This window comes from Palaemon carinicauda, chromosome 3 (genome assembly GCF_036898095.1).
Source record: "Palaemon carinicauda isolate YSFRI2023 chromosome 3, ASM3689809v2, whole genome shotgun sequence".
Classification (NCBI taxonomy): Eukaryota; Metazoa; Arthropoda; class Malacostraca; order Decapoda; family Palaemonidae; genus Palaemon; species Palaemon carinicauda.
The window spans coordinates 118,699,288-118,723,406 of NC_090727.1; the positions used below are offsets into that span (position 1 = coordinate 118,699,288).

General features: G+C 35.4%; 1 protein-coding gene and 1 pseudogene across 1 annotated transcript; both read right to left on the bottom strand.

The window, feature by feature from the left end:
- Positions 1-215: 215 nt before the first annotated feature.
- On the bottom strand, positions 216-7,412 carry LOC137638425 (uncharacterized). The gene is made up of 6 exons (XM_068370490.1): positions 7,201-7,412; positions 6,288-6,364; positions 3,332-3,508; positions 2,815-2,923; positions 1,868-2,544; positions 216-1,609 (listed from the first exon to the last, which is right to left on the bottom strand). The coding sequence occupies exons 3-6, from the start codon at positions 3,437-3,439 to the stop codon at positions 830-832; spliced, it is 1,674 nt and encodes a 557-aa protein (XP_068226591.1). The 5' UTR covers positions 3,440-3,508; positions 6,288-6,364; positions 7,201-7,412; the 3' UTR covers positions 216-829.
- Positions 7,413-19,987: 12,575 nt separating this feature from the next.
- The window catches only part of LOC137633655 (uncharacterized), a 4,488-nt pseudogene continuing 356 nt past the window's right edge, over positions 19,988-24,119 (bottom strand).

The following is a 24,119-nucleotide window of genomic DNA, read 5'->3' on the forward strand; positions in this document are numbered from 1 at the left end:
ACTCAATTCTTTTCCCTGGAGAAGAAATACTGTGATTATTTAGTTGATAATGATAGCCTTTTTCTTTCGTACCTATTTGTACATTTCAGATGTATTACTATCCTTATGTCGAATCTATTTCATAACTTGATTAACATATTACCAGTTGATGGCTATTGAAGTTCAAAAAGCTTTAATGTTTGGGGAATAAATAAAGGAAATCAAATACTGTATACCTTAACCTTTATTTATCGTATTACAATATAACTGGATTATATAAGAATTATAAGAAACAATACCCTATTAAAAATATGTAGATATATATATTTTTTTTTCTAAATTATTTCAAGTTGCAGGTACGAGTTTTTTTTTCTTTCTTAATTAGGGAGACCAGGTAATTACATATACCCAATATTGAAATGATGCGTTTTGTAATTACTCAAGGAAGTATTCTACCTCTTTGTTTTTCAGTTAAGTACAATTACATAAGTAGTTTCTCATAATTATATTGTTTCATTAAGTAAAATTTTATCAAATAAAGTTTCTCATTATCTATCTTTGTACATAGTAATGTAGTGTTTGTAGTCTCAAAGGTTACATTAAATTTTCTGCATCACTAGAGTTTGCAGATAGATTAGAGTTTAAAATTACTATGCAAATCATGTACTGTATATGTGGTAATTAAAGTGTGAGGAGATTTCAGTACCATGAAGATGTAAGGCACAAGTCAACCTTAGGGACATTTAATTTAAACAGTAAAGTATCCTAAGACAAAATAATCTTTCACTGTAGTTTGCGAACATGTACAGTACTGGTTGTACATAGTTTCATTTGTTAACTGACTATACTTTCATTGTTTCTTTGTTAACTGATTTTTGAAGAAGTTACTTACATATGCTTGAAACTTATCTTTGTATAATTTTAATGCTTCATGTTTCTTTCTCAGTTGTAAATTTCTCTTTTCAAGGTCAGCCAGTTGTGCCTCCATCTCTTTCACAGTTGATTTTCTCTTTAACCTGCATCGCTTAGATGCCTCATTATTCAATATTCTAATTCTGTGATATTTCTCTACTTCCGTTAGGCCCTCCACAGCTCCTCTCGTTCTTGTAGCACTGCCGTTGGTGCTTGCTAAATTTAAATTTTTAATCTCCTCGTCGACTGCTTCAATACCAAGTCTATTATCCGAGTCTGTAAATCCCTCATTTGAGGCTGAGTCTGTTATTTCTCCATCAGTATAATGTTCCCTGAAACGTAATGGTTTCCTTGACGACCGTCTTTGTCGTTTCACTGCATGTAATATTGGAGTTGTCTCTTCTTGAGGCTGCCGCTTCTTTCTTGGAGTCCTGGGTACAGCACCAATTGAAGATGTATTCATTATTGAAGGTGTTGAAAAGTTGCTTTCATGAAGGGCTGATGAAGGCGGTTGTAAAGTCACAGGAAGGCTATCTTGGGTTAGAAGGATTGTATGTGACTCGGCAGCCTGCATTAGGTTGACTGTATTCGACGGACCAGCTTGGTTTATAGGGGTTGTGCTCATGTGGACGGCATCAGTTTTGGGTACCAATGAGTGAATTTGTGGATCAGTACTCCATTCACAATGACGTAGGGGTGTCTTAACACTCCATTCATCCTGTAAATAATGGGATAATGTTTAGAATGAAATTTAATAGGTATATGATAACAGATGGAACGAGAAGTGTAAATCACTTAGTGAAAAATTTATTTCATCTTAACCTTGCCACAAAATTTGCTTTGTCAGTAATAAAGATTTAATGGTATACTTTAGAGTAAAGCGCACACACTGTGCAGTGACAATAAGTTAAGGACAAATATTACTACTATATTACATAATATGCTTCTGTTAATAGAAATACATAAGCCCTCTCACCTCACAACCAAAGGACTCCAGTTCATCATCAAATATACCAGACTGTTGCAGTGATTCTGAAAGGAGATCATTATGGAAACCTTGTTGCCCTAAGTACATGTCAAGTTCTGTTGTGCAAACATTGCCTGATTGAATGGCATTGGTTTCAATGGCTTGCTCTTCGGGGAAAAGGGTTTCCATTTCTTCAAGCAAATTTTCTGGAATACTGAAATCTAGGTCGCTATCACTGATTGAGAGTTGAGGTGGACTGTTGTGAAGAGCTGGCATCTTCTGTTGATCTGGCAGTGTACAATGCTTAATTGGAGAAGAGCTTTCCTGCATATAGTAATCCAGTTCTGCAATAGTAGCTGTGAAAATTTGGTCATTATATGTAACCTCATCGCTGATGACATTTGCTGTGCTAAATGACTCTTGGTAATCTTCTATATTAATTCTTTGTTCATGTTGGTCAGCACTTAAATCATCTTGAGAAATGGGGCTCTGTGCTTGAAGATGATCTCTCGAAACTGGGCTCATGTCGAATAATGCGTATGCTGCATCAGTTTTGTGGGCCTTGACAGTTACAGTATCATCATTCTGGCAACAGATAACACCAACTGTTGATTGCATTATAGCCGGAGAGCTCTCAACATCCATGTTGCCACTGTTACCACGTTTAAAGTTGAAGTCCTCAAACTCTGAAACAAAAGAAAAAGATTCCTATTAAAGTTTTTACTATAGTGAACTGCTTGAGGTGCACTGATGACAATGCCCCTTACAGGCTTAGCCATTATAGAAACCAATGTGTAGATTTTTAGTAGTTGCAATGCAAACAAGCCGCCACTAACACATGATTGATCGTGGGGGGACTCAGGTTAACTAAGTTTAGTTTTTAATAAGATTGAATAATTAAATGTTGAAGCTTATCTCTAAGTGACTAAAGTGAACCTTGTTTTCACATTACTTACTTATATCTGGCGTATTAAGATCTGACACGAGATCTGTTTCAGTGACCATGGAGTCCATCATCAAAAGAAATGGATCCTCTTTCAAAACACTGTTTTCTCGAAGATCGGTCTGTAATGGCGAAAAAAATCATTCTAATAACAGAAAAAATATTTTCTCTTAGAAATAAACATTTTACAATTATTGTAGAGGTTTCTTTAACAATAATTCAAAGCGATATCTATAACTGCATACGTTTTAATTCTCCAAATCTGTAGTTTATGAGAACACATTTACATTTATATTATAGTAATGTTGTTTCACAAGCTTTAACATGTACAAAATATTAGAAAACTTTGACTTCTCGTGAACGGTGATTGTAACTGTCTAACTGCAAGGAGTTTTACTTTCCAATGCAAATACAAGAAGTCTTTCTAAATTTTTTTTGGGGGGGGTACAAATTACCAAATAACATATAAACACCCCAGTTTTCCACATTAAACATTTCCTTCATCCGAGACCTCTACAGTAGATTGTTACCTTTTTCGGAGAAGTGTGTTTGCTCCAAGTTCCACTTTGGTCCATACTTTTTCGGGTCCTGGAGATTGTAGGAAGGACGCTCCCTGTCTCCAGGGCCACGGTCCTCATTCCTGAACTGCCGGAATTGGCCCTCGGCTTGATTGTTGCTGATGCTGCTGGTGCTGACCATTGTGGAACCTTAGAGAATTAATTGGGTTACATTAGTTGACATATTCGAGACTAATGATCATTACCCTATATATTTACCTTGAAGATACCTAAATTTACCTTTTAATTCAACTTCTTTTACCTTGATTTGACTTTTAAATGTTGCTCTAGCCTATGAGTGTGACCTTTAATGAAATAGTAGCATCAGTGAATGATCATAAACAGTAAAATAACCTGCAGGATTTTAATCATTCTGAAGTGGCACTTGAATAATATTAGACAACACTGAGCACGCTTCTTCGCCACTGTCTTGTGCAAAGAAAGTTTACTTGTAAATCATTTCATCTTTACCAATGCTGCCTTCAGCTTTGCGGTATTTGTCTCCATTGTCCTTTGGCTGTAGTTTTTCATATGAGTATTTCAGCGTTAGGGTGTTGGCTTCAGATGGTAGGACTTTTAATTGGATTCTTTCAGGAGCATTTATTCTCAGGCCTGCCTATGAGAATTGTGGGATGCTGGCACGATTACTTTGCTTTCTGCACTGATCACAACATACAGTATATTGCTTCTTAATTTCGAATTTTTTAAAGAAACTGATAGATAACCTTTTCTGTTATTGTTCCGAGTTCCTTTTCTTCACATCACTGATGTCTTAATACTCTTTGCCTGTTGGTGAAGGCTGTTTTATCTGGGTATTCTTTGAGGTGTTGTGTCAAGTTAGGTTTCAAAATTATTTTCCCACTTTTGGAGGCTACTAAGATTCTTCTCTTGTAATGAAGAATGAAGTTTTATATATTTTGTGATGAAAATTGTCCTCTCGAAGTTTTACTGTAAACAACACGCATTGGATGGGTGGAAGCAAATGGAGTTAAGGGTAGGCAGGATTCCAGGTGACTTAACCTCCTCCAGCAAGTACTTGTGGAGACAGGTTCCAGCAGTTCAGTTACTGACGTCACCAGTGGATGTCCCCCTGCCGCCACAAGACCTGAAGTCACATACCCATAACTATTAAGACAACTATAGTAACAAAGGAAAATTAAATGGCGCGTACACAATAAATAATTTTATCCAGGTACTCTCATGATGGACCTGTACATTTATCAATTTTATCCAGGTACTCTCATGATGGACCTGTACATTTATAAAAAAAAAAATTCTGCAGTACGATTAGTTAACCAAGTACTAAAAGCAAAGTTTATTAATCATTCAGTTTTGTTGATATAGCTATACTTTGCTGCTTATAATTGCAAGAGAAAATATATTCTTTTATAGTGCCTGTCATAAAAGTGCCTTTCATTACATTACTGGCAATTTTAAGTTTGCTATTTTTCTTTAATTGAAAGGTTCTTTACCCTTATTTTTTTTAAATATAATATTTAAAAGTTCTTTTTAAACCTTAGACATGTGTTGAATCGGTAATTGGCAATGACATTTCATGAGGTTCAGTTATTGTAAAGGGTTGGAGTTATTACGCCAACAGCTATTAAATTACATTCACTATTCTTGCAAATATTATTTTATTATGTACTTCCTCATAGCATGGAGTCATCATATACTACACCATCCTTTACAATTCTGTTTAAAGATACTAACCTAAGTTGACGTATGAAGCAATTATACTGATGACCATTTCAAAGAATAGTGTGTAACAGGAATGTTGTCAGGTTAGTTGTTCACCATGATTATCTTCCAAATGAAATATATTGGTTGAATCTCAAATACGTTCCCACATATTAACATTATTCATATCTATAGCTGTTCAAAGCCATTATACGTATTAAGGCATGACAGTGTTCGTTACGCAAATGTGTATATTTGTACCAGTGTGTGTGTATATGTGTGTGTATATGTTTGTGTGTGTGTGTGTATATGTTTGTATAGGTTTGTGTATGTTTGTGTTTGTGTGTATATGTATGTATGTTTGTGTGTATGTTTGTGTGTATGTATGTATGTTTGTGTGTATATGTATGTATGTTTGTGTGTGTATATGTATGTATGTTTGTATGTATGTTTGTATGTATGTTTGTGTGTGTATATGTTTGTGTGTGTATATGTATGTATGTTTGTGTGTATATGTATGTATGTTTGTGTGTGTTTGTGTGTGTGTATATGTATGTATGTTTGTGTGTTTGTGTGTATATGTATGTATGTTTGTGTGTGTATATGTTTGTGTGTGTATATGTTTGTGTGTGTGTATATGTATATATGTTAAGTGTGTGTATGTATATATGTTTGTGTATGTGTGTATATGTATATATGTTTGTGTGTATATGTGTATGCATGTATGTTTGTGTGTATATATATATATATATATATATATATATGTTTGTGTGTGTGTATGTGGTTGTATGTATGTATGTATGTTTGTGTGTGTATGTGTTTGTATGTATATGTATGTTTGTGTGTGTGTGTATGTGTTTGTATGTACATGTATGTATGTATGTATGTTTGTGTGTGTATGTTTGTATGTATATATATATGTATGTTTGTGTGTGTATATATGTATGTATGTTTGTGTGTATATATATGTATGTATGTATGTATGTATGTATGTATGTATGTTTGTGTGTGTATATATATATATATATATATATATATATAGCATGCATACTAAGTATGAGTGCAGATACAAATTTGTCTACGAGTTTGTGTCTATCACTTTATATATAGTAATTTGTGTTCGTGTTTTCGTATGTAGCCCGTGGGTCTGGTAGCATTTTTCTTTTCGGAGTGGGGTTAACGGTTAGCTTACAGTGAAAATGTTCCTATGTAGAATGATAGAACAACAACAAAGAAACAAAATACTCACTGGATCACACAAAGAAGGCTTTAAATCAATCTTGAAGGTGTTGGACACTTGAGAGAGGGAAAGCCTCACTGTAGGGCCTGCAAAGAACATCCATCATTAATCATTTATAATTAGACTAATACCTAGGCTCTTTAATACCAAGGGATATGTCAACACGTTGTGCAACACCCCAAAACTTACCCTTAATATTACTCTATTAAAAAAAAAAAAAAACACACACAAACTGCCTTATAGTCCAATTTCATAATGTGTAATTGTAAATTGTCATTTAATTTATTCGGAAAACCGGGATATAGCAAAGTGAGATATTTCTTGTTTTGTATAGAAAAAAATCTCCGCCACTGCGCCACACTTTCCTGATTTCATCAAGATACAACGGCATACACCTTTGCTACTTAGGATACTCAATTCACTGGTGTTATAGAATATTTTTTGTGTGGGATTGTATGTTATTGTGGAATTCCATTTTCGGCTTGAAAACAGAAAAGCTGAATAAAAAATAGTTTTCGATGATATTCCATAAATTTGAGCCTTCGCTAACTCGACATTTCCTTCATCTGGATCGTGTTCGTGTAACTGTGCAGGTCTTGAGAACATATTAAATGTTCATGTAGTGTCCTAATTCAAAGAAAACTACCTTACACTTGTAAAATCAATTTATTTTATGCTACTTTTGACTAAGTTACGCAATGAAACATTTTTAGAGATTTCACTTTTTCGAATCAACAACACTGGGAAAGAAGTTCGTTTCTTCATATACATACACACACCCATAGAAATAGCAGATATATAAGAAAGACACCATACACCATGCCAGTGTTCGTTTTTTTTTTTTTTATTTATTTGACGGAACTATGAAAATAAAAATGCACTTGCTTATTTATAAGTAATAATTGGTATAGTAATTGTTTACCTTCCCAGACGTACGAATGTACGTTTAGAGCTTTTAGGGGCACTGGTGTCGCAGGAAATTATTGATAGTCCTTCAGGAAGTTTCAAATTCTTCTAAGTCGCAATTCAGCAACTTTCAACGTTGACTTTCTGCTGCGTAACGAGATTTTGTGAGACATACACCGACCTGTATACGATTTTCTTCAAAGTTAACTGTGGGGCGTAAAGCGGGACGGCTAGTATTTATACCTTGCGATGACGTCATCGACACCCATTTCCCACTAGAGGGAGGAGATGAGAGTTGCCAAAGTGCGATGAATCTTAATGTCATTCATCATAGCACTTTACTATATGGACGAAAGTCTTTAACATTGCAAACCATATGAATTCGACGTCATATTCCACGTCGGAATGGTATAAAACATTTTGGAAATGGCCTCTACATTACTTACGGAGACGGTGAAAGGGCTGGAAATTTAACTAGAATTACTTGCAGGATTGAACACGCGGCGCGACTGCCAAGTACTAACGGAGATTCATTTTCTTCTGTTATTATTTTGTATTCCAAATTGAAAATAGAAAATTCAGCTTTCTGTTGGCGTTTCCAGTCGTGAATATACCTATTTTTCTTATGGGAATTATTATTTGTAAATTGTTAAAGCGTCAAGCTACGATAATCGTGATGTGGAGTCAAATTTTCCTAGTATTCGCTAAAGACTATGTTTTCTTTCCACAAGATAATAATGAATATTAGAATTGATTTTGTTTGAGCCTAATTATTGTAATTTTACACCTAAATGATCATAAATAGGAATGCAGTAATTAAAAAATATGCGTTAACTTAAAAGTTGGCGGCAACTCTATTTCCTGGAATTCCCGTTCTCCGACCGATTGCACCATATGATGACATCGCGCTTCTCTCGGCTTCTGCCTCTGCCGGCCCAATATAAGATGGTTTAGACATGTTTCAAATGACTGTAAATCATAATGAAAGAATTACACTACTACATCTATGGGTAATCACAATTTCTCTGGGGTGGCTTCTTTTCATTTCTCAGAGGTGAAGATAAAAATGAATGTTGTTGATATAATACATCTGTATTTTGTGCCACGAATATTTCGGAACTGGATTTATGATCTTTCTTTAACATAATCTAATTTTGGTAAAAATCCTGTTAAGATATTTAGTGATCACTTTGCTCACTAAATAACTAAATACTTTAGTTTGCATGCTTGGCAAACCTCAGTCTCAAACTTAATTTAGAAATCGGTATTCTGCGTAATTTATTCATACGTGCATTTGTGTATACGTGTTTCCACATTCACACTATAAAACGTGGATGAACACCTGTGCAGAAAGCAAGGAGAATATACAGCAAAACTACCTGGATTATGTGTTGCTGGGCGTTCGGTCTCTCTCTCTCTCTCTCTCTCTCTCTCTCTCTCTCTCTCTCTCTCTATATATATATATATATATATAAATAAATATTTATATATATATATATATATATATATATATATATATATATATATAAAACTTTATAATAACGAGTGTGCTCGCATGTATGATTGATTATAGTACAACATTTTGGTTGTGTACTGTATACTATCATACAACCAAAAGTTATGAATTTAGGAAGTAGCTATGGTGTAAGAATTGCTCATAGAATTATTAATGAAATCTCGACTGGGGCAAAGAAGAAGAAGTATATACCCATCAAAAAGAGAGATGGTTCTGTTATAGCAACAGTAGACGAAGAAAGATAGCGTAACACTTTAATGAGGTTAGAATAGGAGATATGAAGGGAATAATTTGATTGATATACCGGAATCTGATGATGATCTTGATGTGCCCATGAACGAATTCAGTGTATTTGAAGTTGAAGCTATCCTTAAAAAAAAAAAAAAAATTAAAGGAATGAAAAGCCCCTGGATACGATTGATTAACTGCTGAGATGATACTGGCCGAAAATGAAGCGACTCCCAAACTACTTACAGGATTCTCTTGTAGAATATGGCATGAAGAGGCAAAACCTGACGAATGTAAGTTATGAGTGTTGGTTGATATAGCAGAAAATTGAGACATGACTGATTGCAATAATTACAGAGGCGTAACACTTACGTCAGTTGTTATGAAAATATATAGTATGTTTATTTTAAAGAGATTGAAGAGAAAGAATGATGAAAAGCTGAGAGATGAACAACCAAGCTTTCGAAAAGGTAGAAGTTGCACTGACCAAATTTTCAAACATGTACAGTAATGTGTAGAATATAGCAATCCCCTTTTGATGGCATTTGTGGACCATGAAAAAGCCTTTAATAGTGTGTACCGGCCAATTTTGTGGAGAGTCTTGCATTATTATGGACTTCCTCTTAAAAATTTAAATTTGATTAAGTTGTTCATGAACATAGCAATTGCAAAATTGATTTTAATTCAGTCTTATCAAATGAATTTCCAGTGAACAGTGGAGTACTCCAAGGGAATGTGTTGCCACCTGTGTTGTTTATCCTCATGGATTTTGTAATATGTAGAACAGTCAGAGATGGTGGAAAAGGATTGGACTGGATTGGTGAAAGGAATTTAGCAGACCTACAGTATGATGATGATACTGTCCTTGTTAGCTGAGCACCACAGGATTTTCAATGCTTGCTTACCAGAATGCATGAAATATCACACGAGGTTGGGTTAAAGATAAAGAAAGTCATATGATGAGAACGAATATGCAATGGAAGATGAAATATCATTGGAAGGAGAAAGGATTATCGAGGTAGAATCATTTAAGTATTTAGGAACTATGATCTTCAATACAGGGTCTTTAGAAATAGTTTTGTGAAAGATTGAAAAAAGCAAATCAGACAATGGCTAGGTTAAGTAAAATTTGGAAATCAAATCGCCTGAAATTGCATATAAAAATCAGACTATAAATCAGTTCAGTGAGACCGGTGTAACTCTATGGACATGAGTCTTGGTATAACGATGAAACAATCTTCAATAGATTTAGTAGATTTGGGAGTTAAATGGCAGGACGGTATTAGAAATGAAACTATAAAGAGATTACTCGAGTGCCATATGTGGATGAGATCATGATGAGAGGTAGATGGAGATGGTTTGGGCATGCTCTTCGCACTCCCCAAGAGAGATCAGTTCACCAAACGTTCAGCTGGTCTCTACAAGGCAATAGAAGAGTTGGAAGACCCAGGCCTACATGGCTCACGACTATGAAGCGCGAAGTAGGAGATGATGAATGGAGAAGTATTGAATTAAAAGCTCAAGATAGGGGCGACTGGCGAAATCTAACCGAGGCCCTTTGCGTCAATAGGCGTAGGAGGAGATGAAGATGATACTATCATAGAAATTAAACATTGTGTTAATAGTGATTTTAGTTGGTAGAAGAAATCAAAAAATTTTTGGTATTTTATTTGTCAAATAGATTTTATAGTTTATATATGAAAGATCTGTTTTGATGATGTTACTGTTCTTAGCATATATTTTTTTTAATTGTTCATTTCTTATATAAGTTATTTATTTACTTATTTCGTTTCCTCCCCGGGCTATTTTCCCCTGTTCGAGCCCTTACCTTGTTTGAGCCCTTCGACTTATAACATCCTTCTTTTCCAACTAGTGTTGTAAATTGGGTAATAATAATAATAATAATAATAATAGATAAAAAAGGTTCTCAAAAGCTATTGTAAGGATTACTATTAAACAAAAAGGTTCTCAAAAGCTGTTATAAGGATTACTATCGAACAAAAACGTCCCCAAGAGCTGTTCTAAGGATTACTATCAAACACAAAGGTCCTCTGGTTATAAGGATTATTGTTAAAAAAAAAGGTCATCAAAAGCTGTTATAAGGATTACTATTAAACAAAAAGGTCCTCAAAAGCTGTTATAAGGATCACTATTAAAATAAAAGTCCTCAAAAGCTGTTATGAGGATTACTATTAAACAAAAAGGTCCTCAAAAGCTGCTATAAGGATTACTATCGAACAAAAACGTCCCCAAGAGCTGTTCTAAGGATTACTATCAAACACAAAGGTCCTCTGGTTATAAGGATTATTGTTAAAAAAAAAGGTCATCAAAAGCTGTTATAAGGATTACTATTAAACAAAAAGGTCCTCAAAAGCTGTTATAAGGATCACTATTAAAATAAAAGTCCTCAAAAGCTGTTATGAGGATTACTATTAAACAAAAAGGTCCTCAAAAGCTGTTATAAGGATTACTATCGAACAAAAACGTCCCCAAGAGCTGTTCTAAGGATTACTATCAAACACAAAGGTCCTCTGGTTATAAGGATTATTGTTAAAAAAAAAGGTCATCAAAAGCTGTTATAAGGATTACTATTAAACAAAAAGGTCCTCAAAAGCTGTTATAAGGATCACTATTAAAATAAAAGTCCTCAAAAGCTGTTATGAGGATTACTATTAAACAAAAAGGTCCTCAAAAGCTGCTATAAGGATTACTATTGAACAAAAAGGTCCTCAAAAGCTGTAATAAGGATTACTATCGAACAAAAACGTCCCCAAGAGCTGTTCTAAGGATTACTATCAAACACAAAGGTCCTCTGGTTATAAGGATTATTGTTAAAAAAAAAGGTCCTCAAAAGCTGTTATAAGGATTACTATTAAACAAAAAGGTCCTCAAAAGCTGTTATAAGGATCACTATTAAAATAAAAGTCCTCAAAAGCTGTTATGAGGATTACTATTAAACAAAAAGGTCCTCAAAAGCTGTTATAAGGATTACTATTAAACAAAAAGGTCCTCAAAAGCTGTAATAAGGATTACTATCGAACAAAAACGTCCCCAAGAGCTGTTATAAGGATTACTATCAAACACAAAGGTCCTCAAAAGTGGTTATAAGAATTACTATTGAAAAAAAGGTCCTCAAAAGCTGTTATAAGGATTACTATCAAACACAAAGGTCCTCAAAAGCGGTTATAAGGATTACTATTGAAAAAAGGTCCTCTAAAGCTGTTATAAGGATTACTATTAAGCAAAAAGGTCATCAAAAGCTGTTATAAGGATTACTATTTAACAAAAAGTCCTCAAAAGCTGTTATAAGGATTACTATTAAGCAAAAAGATCATCAAAAGCTGTTATAAGGATTTCTATTTAACAAAAAGTCCTCAAAAGCTGTTATAAGGATTACTAATAAACAAAAAAGGTCCTCAAAAACTGTAATAACGATTACATTCGAACAAAAAGGTCCACAAGAGGTGTTATAAGGATTACTATCAAACACAAAGGTCCTCAAAAGTGGTTATAAGGATTACTATTGAATAAAGGTCCTCGAAAGCTGTTATAAGGGTTACTATTGAAAAAAAAGATCAAAGGCTGTTATAAGGATTACTATTGAAAAAAAGGTCCTCAAAAGATGTTACAAGGATTACTTTTAAAAAAACGGTCATCAAAAGCTGTTATAAGGGTTACTATTGAAAAAAAAAGTCCTCAAAAGATGTTATAAGGATTACTATTAAACAGAAAAGGTCCTCAAAATCTGTTATAATGATTTTTATTAAACAAAAAGATTCTCAAAAGCTGTTATAAGGATTGCTATTGAACGAAAAATTTCCTCGAAAGCTGTTATAAGGATTACTATCGAGAAAAGGTCCTCAAAAGCTTTTATAAGGATTATTATCAAATAAAAAGGTCCTGAAAAGCTGTTATAAGGATTACTATTAAACCAAATAGGTCCTCAAAAGCTGTTATAAGGATTACTATTAAACAAAACGGCTTCCAAAGCTATCCTAAAGATTACCATTAAACAAAAAGGTCCTCAAAAACTGTTCTAAGGATTACTATTAAACAAAAAGGTCCTCAAAAGCTATTTTTAGCATTACTAATAAACAAGAAGTTCCTCAATGCTGCCATAATGATCACTATCAAACAAAAAGGTCCTCAAAAGCTGTTATAAGTATTACTAATAAACAAAAAAGGTCGTCAAAAGGTGTTATAAGGTTTACTGTATATATATATATATATATATATATATATATATATATATATATATATATATATATATATATACCCATAAATATCTTTATTTGATATGAACTTTACGAAATTGATGTAAAAATTCTCCCGTTAGGTGGTAAACGGCGGACGGGGGAATTCCCGGGCTGTTTTCCTATTAGACGCCAGTCAGTTAACTCTCTCTCTCTCTCTCTCTCTCTCTCTCTCTCTCTCTCTCTCTCTCTCTCTCTCTCAAAATTGTTTGATAAAGGAATGTGAGATGGTTAATGCAAATTAACCCCGAGCTATAATCAAATGTCTATGATGCACAATTGTATACTTCATAATACAAAGTGTATTTCATAACTCGATTTTTAACCCTAGAAGAAGTTACTTTTGTTCCCTGGAGTAGTTTTTTTGGGGGATGGAATGAATCTGCTCGTCCCGTGCCTTGTTTTCACTGCCTGGTATCAATGAGTGGTCACCCATCCATGATTTTTACACACCAACCTTAGTTTAACTCAACTTAAATTTTTGGGAAGGCTTGTTTTACATTATACAGTATACTGTTAGAATTCTATTCAACAACCAAAGGCCCATAGTTATTTAATACTGATTGTCATGGTTGAACATATTAACAATTATCAGTAATAAGAAAACGAAAGATCAGCAAATTTTTGTTTGCGAGGAGTAAGAGTGCAGGGAACGTAGAGCTGAAACACCTACATTCAAAATCTGCAGAGGGGCCCCTGAAAGGTTTGCTGAATAAATTAATCATATCAATGTAGTTAGCCTTAGTAATAAAAGGAAGTTTATTATTTTTTATTTTCGCCAATACTATTGGACTTCAAATAACTTTATAAAATTATATCAATCAAAATGCTAAGTAAAATTTCTAGACTGTGAGGCTGATCCAAAGGCTTTGTTAATATTTAAGAGTTGAAACCCTTGGTAGTTATATTGTTAGAGATTTTACAATCAATATTTTTATCAGTAAAACATTAAGTATAGAAAAAAAATCAGTGTGAAAAAGCTCAGACTCGCCAAGTTTTAATTGAAAGGATCTATTAAAGTTACACGAGCCATCATGCTTATGATTGTTTAGATAATCATAAAGGGGACACAAGTATATCTAGTATTGATATGACGTTTAGATGTGATGCTATTCTTCCTTGGTGCTTGCCCAAAATTGTGTATTTAAGATAATAGCTCTTGCAAGAGGAAGTTTTCTGATAAAGATGTTACCTTTATAGAATACGCCTCGTTGTATAAAGTTGAAATGAGTTTTTATACTACAAACTCCAAATCTGATGCTGGCTTTGGCTATTGAGCAATTTTCCTTTATTTTGATCACTGCTGACCATTATTATAGCTTAATGTGTATTTTTATCTGCAAGTTATATCCGATTTTTGTGGAGCTTAAGAATGATTGCACTATGCGAAAGAATGAAATTTGTTAGGGGAGGGGAATTCACTGAATTCTCTTTAGTTTAATTGTGGTTTCAGCAGGACATATCTGGTAATAGAGTTCATGGAGTTGCTGTATTTGTTAAGTTACAATAGTGTGAAGGGCATTGAAAAGGCAGGGAAATGGGAGACGAGTTTAGCGTTGATCATGTTAAAAGGATCGTTTTTCCCTTGGAATCAAGGATACTCAGTAACTGTATCGTATAGTATGATGGGTAGTAACTCATTTGTGAAGAATGATATGCCAAGGGCAAGTGAAATTACACTAATGGTTCAAGGATATGCAACCCATGTATTTTCCTTGAGTTTTTTAGTTTTTAGAGATTTGGTGAGGGCTGTTTGGTTCACTTACTGGGGAGAGTCCTAACTTGAAGACATTCGAGGGTATGTATTTTTTTTTGTATTAGTGTTGGGACAAGGAGAGCAATAATTATTTTCAGAGATCTTGATGGCACTTTTGTAGAAATCCATTGCTTCTTCTCAAAGTAATACTTTATTTTTATATTCAAATAAGTTTTTGCGTAAGATGTGTTATAAAGTGCAAAAAAGGTAAATTGTACCTGTATTTACTAGAATATGCGCGTTATATTTCCTTTTGCACAAATTTGATAAGATATACTGTATACATTCTATGGCAATGGCGTAACCCCAAGTATTATGATATTTGATCTTATTGGAGAAATTAAATTGAAAAGGATCGATACATATTTATATTTCATTGTGTTACTGCCTGCTTAGATCTTATGTCCAAACAATCGAAGAGCATATTCAGTTTTTTTAACAATGTTCATGTTATGTCTATAACCTATATGTTTGCTCATATGGACACATCAGTGAGAAAGCGAGAATAAAACTTGATAGGATCAGCATTGACATGACGTGTAAATGACTCATAGTCATACAAGATATTTGCTTAGTGGAATGTACTGTTGAATGAGCGAAATTGCTGGCGGCTTAAGGAGGTGTGGTGTGGAGCTAACCCAAATGGAGGTGGTTGTCAAAACAAAGTACCACCAGAATCAATGTTGCCTAAGTACCGCATAGTTACAGATGACCTCAAACGTCGCCCTTTCTCCAATCCATCACCGTAACCCCTTGGGGCTTTACTAGATCATTTGAATATAGAATAGATTGGCTACTGATATGCTTGATTATGCTCTAAGAAATTATTAATTAATTATTTAGAAATAATTATTGCAGGAAAGTGATTTTGGGCTATTATTATTTTTAATGATATTAACTTTATTTCTTTAAACTAGAATATTACTATCTGATCATCATGCTGTATCCATTCAACCATGCATTTCTTACTTCCCATTTGTGACATTATACTTTCCGTAGGGTCATTTCTTCACTACCAAAATTATTATACAGTATTTTCTTCCATGTGCTGTATTTCACGAAAACTGAATTAGACTTTAGGTAAATGCTATCTCTGATTTACCCTTTATTTTTCATGATAATTTTATAATAACTGCTCATAAACCATTATCCTCGCACTTTTCAAGAATTTCTTCTCATTTTCATCTATTATTGCTGTAATTTGGTAGCTTGTCCTAAACTTGGTGATCTTTCTGTGATACCCTTCGATTATGGAGGTTAACTTTCTTGTGGTTTAGTAATCATTGATATCTGTCTTGATTATAAAATTTAAGTATATTAATGGCGTTTTTCATGAATAGCTAAATAAGTTTCATGTTGGACAGCTAATTGCACTTTTTAGTATCTGATTCATAAAAAGGATCAGTGTCAGTACTGCTGACTTTTGATATCGAGGAAGAGAAGCAAATGTGATTCTTCGTGAAAGCAATGCCACAGTTTTATTCTGAGATATACCGGAAATCTTGGGAGAGTGGGTCCGCAATTTGCTTTTACATTCACTGTATTTATACTACTGTATATTTTACCACCCTGTATCACACCACCTTTCATCCTTCAGTTGTTGTACTCCTAACAAAACTCAAAGTATGATTATAAGAAGGCCAGGCTTCTCGAGTCAACATCCAGATTTTTGTATTGTCAATGTCTCTCTAACTGTATACAACTCATTTAAAATTCTAGGTGTGATCTTTGATTGCAAATTTAATTATGAGAAACCCATCTTCTCTGCTTCTTCGTCAATTGCTATAAAAACTTGGGATATTGAGAAAGTCTTTTAAGAGTTTGCGTGATCAATCTATCCTGAGGAAATGTTTTGATTATCTCACCATATCATGTTTTTAGTATTGTTCTCCTGTCTGGTCTTCAGCTGCTGACTCATATTGGTTTGTTGGACAAAAACTTCCTGTCTACTAAACTCGTTATCCCTGACCTGCATATTAATCTCTTGCACCGTCGTTCAGTTAGTACTTTGTGCATATTGTAGGAGATTTTTCAAAATTCTCATCATCCTTTGTATTCAAATCTTCGCAGTATGTGCCATCCTGTACGTAGTAATAGGTATACAGTTAATCGTAACATTCTTGCTTTCTCTACCTTAAGGCCCCTTACTACACAGTATTCTAGAAGTTTTATTCCAGCTGTGAGCAGACTGTGGAATGATCTTCCTGATCTCTGTGGCGAATCCGTGGAATTTCCTGTGGGAGCTCCTTGGGCTTATAGCATCCAGCTTTTCCATCTAGGGTTTTTTGCTTAGCAAGTAGTAATAATGATAATAATAATAATAATAAATGATTTTCTGTTGAACAGGTTGACCTGAATGACGTTTTATAGTTTATATATGATTGATCTGACTCAGTGTTGCTACTGATCTTAATATATTCTATAATTCCATAAATTTTTATAGTTTCCCATATATTCGCTATTTCTCTGCTTTCTTTCCGTACTGGGTTACTTTCCTTGTTGGAGCCTTTGCACTTGAAGCATCATACATTGCTAAATAGGCTTGAAACTTGACAAGTAATAATAACTGTTTATTTGATATGCATTTCTGAAGGATTCGTTATTTAATATAATAGTGCAAATTATATTCTTTGCTTAATCCTCTATTATTTAACACTTACTGTATTTCTTCGCTTTTTTATCTCACATTTAGTCTGTTCTTTGTTTTTGTTTTCCGTAGGTAGCTTGCATAGTGTTTTGAGTAATTTGTTGATATGATCACGGAGAAACAAATGATATGTGTGTAAGATTGTAGAGAATGCTTAACATATAAAAGTAAGATTTACACGAAAATTGTCTCAAAACTTACCCCCAATTCAGCTTCGCAGTTGCCTTTCCCTGGCGTGGCACTTGGAAACGCCCTTTCTATATTTAGGAGATTCTTTGTTGGTGTAGGTTCAGTGGTGTGGTTTGATAGAGAACGTGTAAATTATCTTTTTTAATTTTATGTTATGAGTTATTGTCTAAAGCTTACGAACTCGTAATCAAGTTATCTTCACGACAGGTTTATAAAAAATGGTAGATTATTAAGTGAAGGTGTTGAGAAATGAACCGGGTTTGGGTTGTTGTTTTTTGACGATTACACGAAATGGGTGTTACTTCGGTGGAAGTTCCTTCAAGACAAAAAAAAAAAAAAAAAAAAAAAAAACCCTAATTATCATAACACCACACGAAAGTGCAGATATTCTTTTCTTGGGGAGATGTTGATACGCGATGTTAATTACTAAGGAAAATTGGGCTTAGACATCGACCTGATATGGGGACAATATTATTAATGTGTAAGAAAAAAAATAGCTACTTGGAGGAAGGTTATGAAGGAACATTGACAGAAGTATGTGTGAGGGAATATGTATTCAAGGTTATAAAAAGCATAATCACAAGGAGAGATTAATTTAACAATATAATCAAAATGTATTAATTTATAAATCAAAGTAATATCGTCCTTTTATGAAATCATAACAGAAAAGGACCTCTTGGGAAGATTATTAAGTGAAAGGGGAGTAAAATTGTTATAGTATGAAAAGAGAATCCTATATATCTTAAAAGAATATTATTAAGGGAAGATTTTCAAGGTAATAGAGGAAATATCCTCTCGGAAATTGTGCCAATAAGAAATATGGGGAAATATCTTACTAAATGAAAGAACTCCTTCATTGTATTCTAACATATCCAATATTTTCAAATTTGGAAGCACAAAGCTCTTAGTAAAACGTATAAAGTAACAATGGAAAAAGAAGTTTACCTAAAGAGGATGTCATAAAAAGAACCTTAAAAATACACTGCTAACGTTTCCAGAGGCCGTGTAATAGTGTTTTTTTTTTTTTTTTTTTTTTTTTTTTTTTTTTTTTTTAAATAACTCCTAAAATAACTGATGGATTACCATGATATCAAAGCAAGGAGCGCTTCATACAATGGCTTAATTTTGGGAAATACTGTGCATTGCCAATTACGTTTCATTAACTTTTTTACTTAAGAAAATGAGGCTAAAGCCAGTCTTAGCCACCCACACATTCGCAAAAGTGATGACGTCCCTCAGTGACGTTGTTATAACGTCTCTTCCCCTGTACCTCCCATCCCCTGAATTGTTAAACGCCTGTTTAACTCCATAGATAATTGTCATATGACCTACCCCAAGCAATACGAAATTCTTTGTCAGTAAAAGTTCAGCATACCTGGTAATGTGATTCGTGACTTTAGACTTTACCTAAACACAAGACCAACCTTTTATATCTTACCCACTCACTTACACTAAAGATCAAGAATGAGACTTATGACAGGAGACGAAAGAAGCCATTCTAACCCTACACTTCGCACTCCAAGCGAGTGTTGGTAAAGCAATAGAAATATAGTTTTATTTAGGTTAAGCCGTAGGACTCATTCTTCCATACAACACAGGTTACTCGATACATCAATTGCCAGGAAGAAAATGACAGAGAGCATTGTTTGATATAATTTATCATATCAATTTCCCCAGAGAGAGTAGCTTGAATTGCTTAGAAGGTAGACTTCTAAAAGATGTTTCATATAAGGGCATTGACATCGGCCATTTGATAAATTTTGAAATCATGTATATACAGTATATATATACATACATATATACATATATATATATATATATATATATATATATATATATATATATATATATATATATATATATATATATTATATGTGTGTGTGTTCATACATACATAAGATTTATTATATTTCAACCTATAGTTTTATATATTTATTTACGTTATAAGTACCAGTACCTCTTTTTGTTACTTAAAAGGTATGTGACAAATATCATTGCGACTTTGTCACTGGAATTATACCAGACTTCAATTAATGAACCAATCAACCTTACTTTGAGAAATCCATTGACATTGTCTACATGTCAAGCTGATATACTCTTATCAAAGTATTCATTACCTTTGCTTTTCCAAAATAATGTTATCACCAATTACTGGAAAGCATAGATTTATGAGGGATGAAAAAAGAAAAAACAAGAAATGGACACTTATACCTTTTACTCATCATCACTCTCAAGGAAAAGATCGTTTTCCTCGTCACTATCAATGTTGATGATAACCGGATCTATACTGCCTTGATATTATCTGAAAGCCAGTAATCATCTTCAAAATATCTTGATCTCCTGACAGCGCCAGCCCATGTCTCCCCTGTTACAGCAAGCCTGGCCTCTTCAAGCCTGGCAAAGAGATCAGCACGGGAAACCGCTGCAACGAGGAGCGCACCTGTCGTTTCATACAGCCCCACACCTGCTCGATGGCGTTGAGCTCAGGATGGGCAGGGGGCAAGCGAACCACTTCATGGCCCCATTCACGGATTATATTATCCACAATGTAAACTGGGTTCGGCCGGTTACCCCTGCATATCTTTAGAAGCTCAGGGCATGTTGCGTGAGCTGGATGCTGTATTTTTCGAGACCTGAGCCAGTTAACCAAATCCTCCTTTTTTGTAGCTGTTGTTGGGCATCGGCTATCTCCTGTCAATTGGCTATGGTATGGGGTGTTGTCTAGCACCAGCACCGAAGGATCCTCAAGCGACGGCAGGAGCTGTGATGTTAGCCACCGAATAAATATCTCTGAATTCATTTCTCCATGGTAGTCGCCGGTTTTATTTTTCACAGGGAAGCATAAAGATGAATTTTCTACAAAACCTTTAGCTGTACCACCTGCTACCACCACAAACCTCTCTCCTTCTCCTGGTGGCACCTGCCAGCTGTAGGTGGCACTGGTGACAGATTGAGAGGTGTCCACCCACTCCTTGCTATGTTGCATTCTCGTCGTAAACCACGTCTCATCGACATACACTACTTCTCTTCCTTCATCACGATGTTGCTGGAGGGATCGTAGAGCATCAATTCGGCGGCAAACGACGTCCAAAGTTTCTTTCCTTAGGTACATTTTCCGCTGGGATGTTTTGTACTGGAAACCCATGTTATGGAGGATTCGCCATATTGCTTTCTCAGATGTTTCTTCAGGAATGATATTTAGCATTTTAAGTTCTTCCGCTAAAGTGACAATAGTGAAAAATCGCTTAGTAGCAAACATGCTGTGCACATGTCTCCTAATGGAACCAACGGTGAAGTTGTCAAAGACCAGAGGCGACGTATTTGATGATGCAGGTGGTGTTTCAGGTGGATGATGATTCTTTCCACGGTTCACCAACACTCGGACAGCGTTCGGAGTCATGCCCATAGCATCAGCAACTCGTTCACATGGCCTGTAGGAAATAAAAATACATTTAAATAAACAAATATATATATATATATATATATATATATATATATATATATATATATATATATATATTTATATATATATATATCTCCATCCATATACCAAAGGCACTTCCCCCAACTTTGGGGGGTAGCCGACAAAAACAAGAAACAAAACAAAAAAGGGGACCTCTACTCTCTACGTTCCTCCAGCCTAACAAGAGACTCAGCCGAGTTCAGCTGGTACTGCTAGGGTGCCACAGCCCAACCTCCCACATTTCCACCACAGATGAAGCTTCATACTGCTGAGTCCCCTACTGCTGCTACCTCTGCGGTCATCTAAGGCACCAGAGGAAGCAGCAGGGCCTACCGGAACTGCGTCACAATCGCTCGCCATTCATTCCTATTTCTCGCACGCTTTTTTGCCTCTCTCACATCTATCCTCCTATCACCCAGAGCTATCTTCACACCATCCATCCACCCAAACCTTGGCCTTCCTCTTGTACTTCTCCCATCAACTCTTGCATTCATCACCTTCTTTAGCAGACAGCCATTTTCCATTCTCTCAACATGGCCAAACCACCTCAACACATTCATATCCACTCTAGCCGCTAACTCATTTCTTACACCCGTTCTCACCCTCACCACTTCGTTCCTAACCCTATCTACTCGAGATACACCAGCCATACTCCTCAGACACTTCATCTCAAACACATTCAATTTCTGTCTCTCCATCACTTTCATTCCCCACAACTCCGATCCATACATCACAGTTGGTACAATCACTTTCTCATATAGAACTCTCTTTACATTCATGCCCAACCCTCTATTTTTTACTACTCCCTTAACTGCCCCCAACACTTTGCAACCTTCATTCACTCTCTGACGTACATCTGCTTCCACTCCACCATTTGCTGCAACAACAGACCCCAAGTACTTAAACTGATCCACCTCCTCAAGTAACTCTCCATTCAACATGACATTCAACCTTGCACCACCTTCCCTTCTCGTACATCTCATAACCTTACTCTTACCCACATTAACTCTCAACTTCCTTCTCTCACACACCCTTCCAATTCTGTCACTAGTCGGTCAAGCTTCTCTTCTGTGTCTGCTACCAGTACAGTATCATCCGCAAACAACAACTGATTTACCTCCCATTCATGATCATTCTCGCCTACCAGTTTTAATCCTCGTCCAAGCACTCGAGCATTCACCTCTCTCACCACTCCATCAACATACAAGTTAAACAACCACGGCGACATCACACATCCCTGTCTCAGCCCCACTCTCACCGGAAACCAATCACTCACTTCATTTCCTATTCTAACACATGCTTTACTACCTTTGTAGAAACTTTTCACTGCTTGCAACAACCTTCCACCAACTCCATATAACCTCATCACATTCCACATTGCTTCCCTATCAACTCTATCATAGGCTTTCTCCAGATCCATAAACGCAACATACACCTCCTTACCTTTTGCTAAATATTTCTCGCATATCTGCCTAACTGTATAAATCTGATTCATACAACCCCTACCTCTTCTAAAACCACCCTGTACTTCCAAGATTGCATTCTCTGTTTTATCCTTAATCCTATTAATCAGTACTCTACCATACACTTTTCCAACTACACTCAACAAACTAATACCTCTTGAATTACAACACTCATGCACATCTCCCTTACCCTTATATAGTGGTACAATACATGCACAGACCCAATCTACTGGTACCAATGACAACACAAAACACACATTAAACAATCTCACCAACCATTCAAGTACAGTCACACCCCCTTCCTTCAACATCTCAGCTTTCACACCATCCATACCAGATGCTTTTCCTACTCTCGTTTCATCTAGTGCTCTCCTCACTTCCTCTATTGTAATCTCTCTCTCATTCTCATCTCCCATCACTGGCACCTCAACACCTGGAACAGCAATTATATCTGCCTCCCTATCATCCTCAACATTCAGCAAACTTTCAAAATATTCCGCCCACCTTTTCCTTGCCTCCTCTCCTTTTAACAACCTTCCATTTCCATCTTTCACTGTCTCTTCAATTCTTGCGCCGGCCTTCCTTACTCTCTTCACTTCTTTCCAAAACTTCTTCTTATTCTCTTCATATGACTGACCCAGTCCCTGACCCCACCTCCGGTCAGCTGCTCTTTTTGCCTCATGTACCTTGCGCTTTACTTCCACCTTTTGCTCTCTTATATTTTTCATACTTCTCTATACTATTACTCTGCAGCCATTCTTCAAAAGCCCTCTTTTTCTCTTCCACTTTTACCTTCACTCCTTCATTCCACCATTCACTGCCCTTCCTCATGCTGCCTCCAACAACCTTCTTGCCACATACATCACTTGCAATCCCAACAAAATTTTCTTTTGCTAACTTCCACTCCTCCTCTAAATTACCAGTTTCTCTTACTCTCACCTCGTCATATGCCATTTTCAACCTTTCCTGATATTTACTTTTTACCCCCGGTTTTATTAGCTCTTCAACCCTCACTAGCTCCCTTTTACATCCACCTACTCTATTCCCCCACTCTTTTGCTACAACCAATTTTCCTTCCACCAAAAAATGATCAGACATACCGTTAGCCATACCCCTAAACACGTGCACGTCTTTCAATCTTCCAAACATTCTTTTAGTTATCAACACATAATCCATTAATGCCCTTTCTACTACTCTTCCATTTGCCACTCTTACCCATGTATACTTATTTTGATCTTTCTTTTTAAAAAAGCTAGCACTTATTACAATCTCTTGTTCAACACACATATCTACCAGTCTCTCACCACTCTCATTTTCACCTGGTACACCATACTTCCCAATGACACCTTCTACCTCTCCAGCGCCCACTCTAGCATTTAAGTCACCCATAACAACTACATAATTCCTTCTACCCAGACCT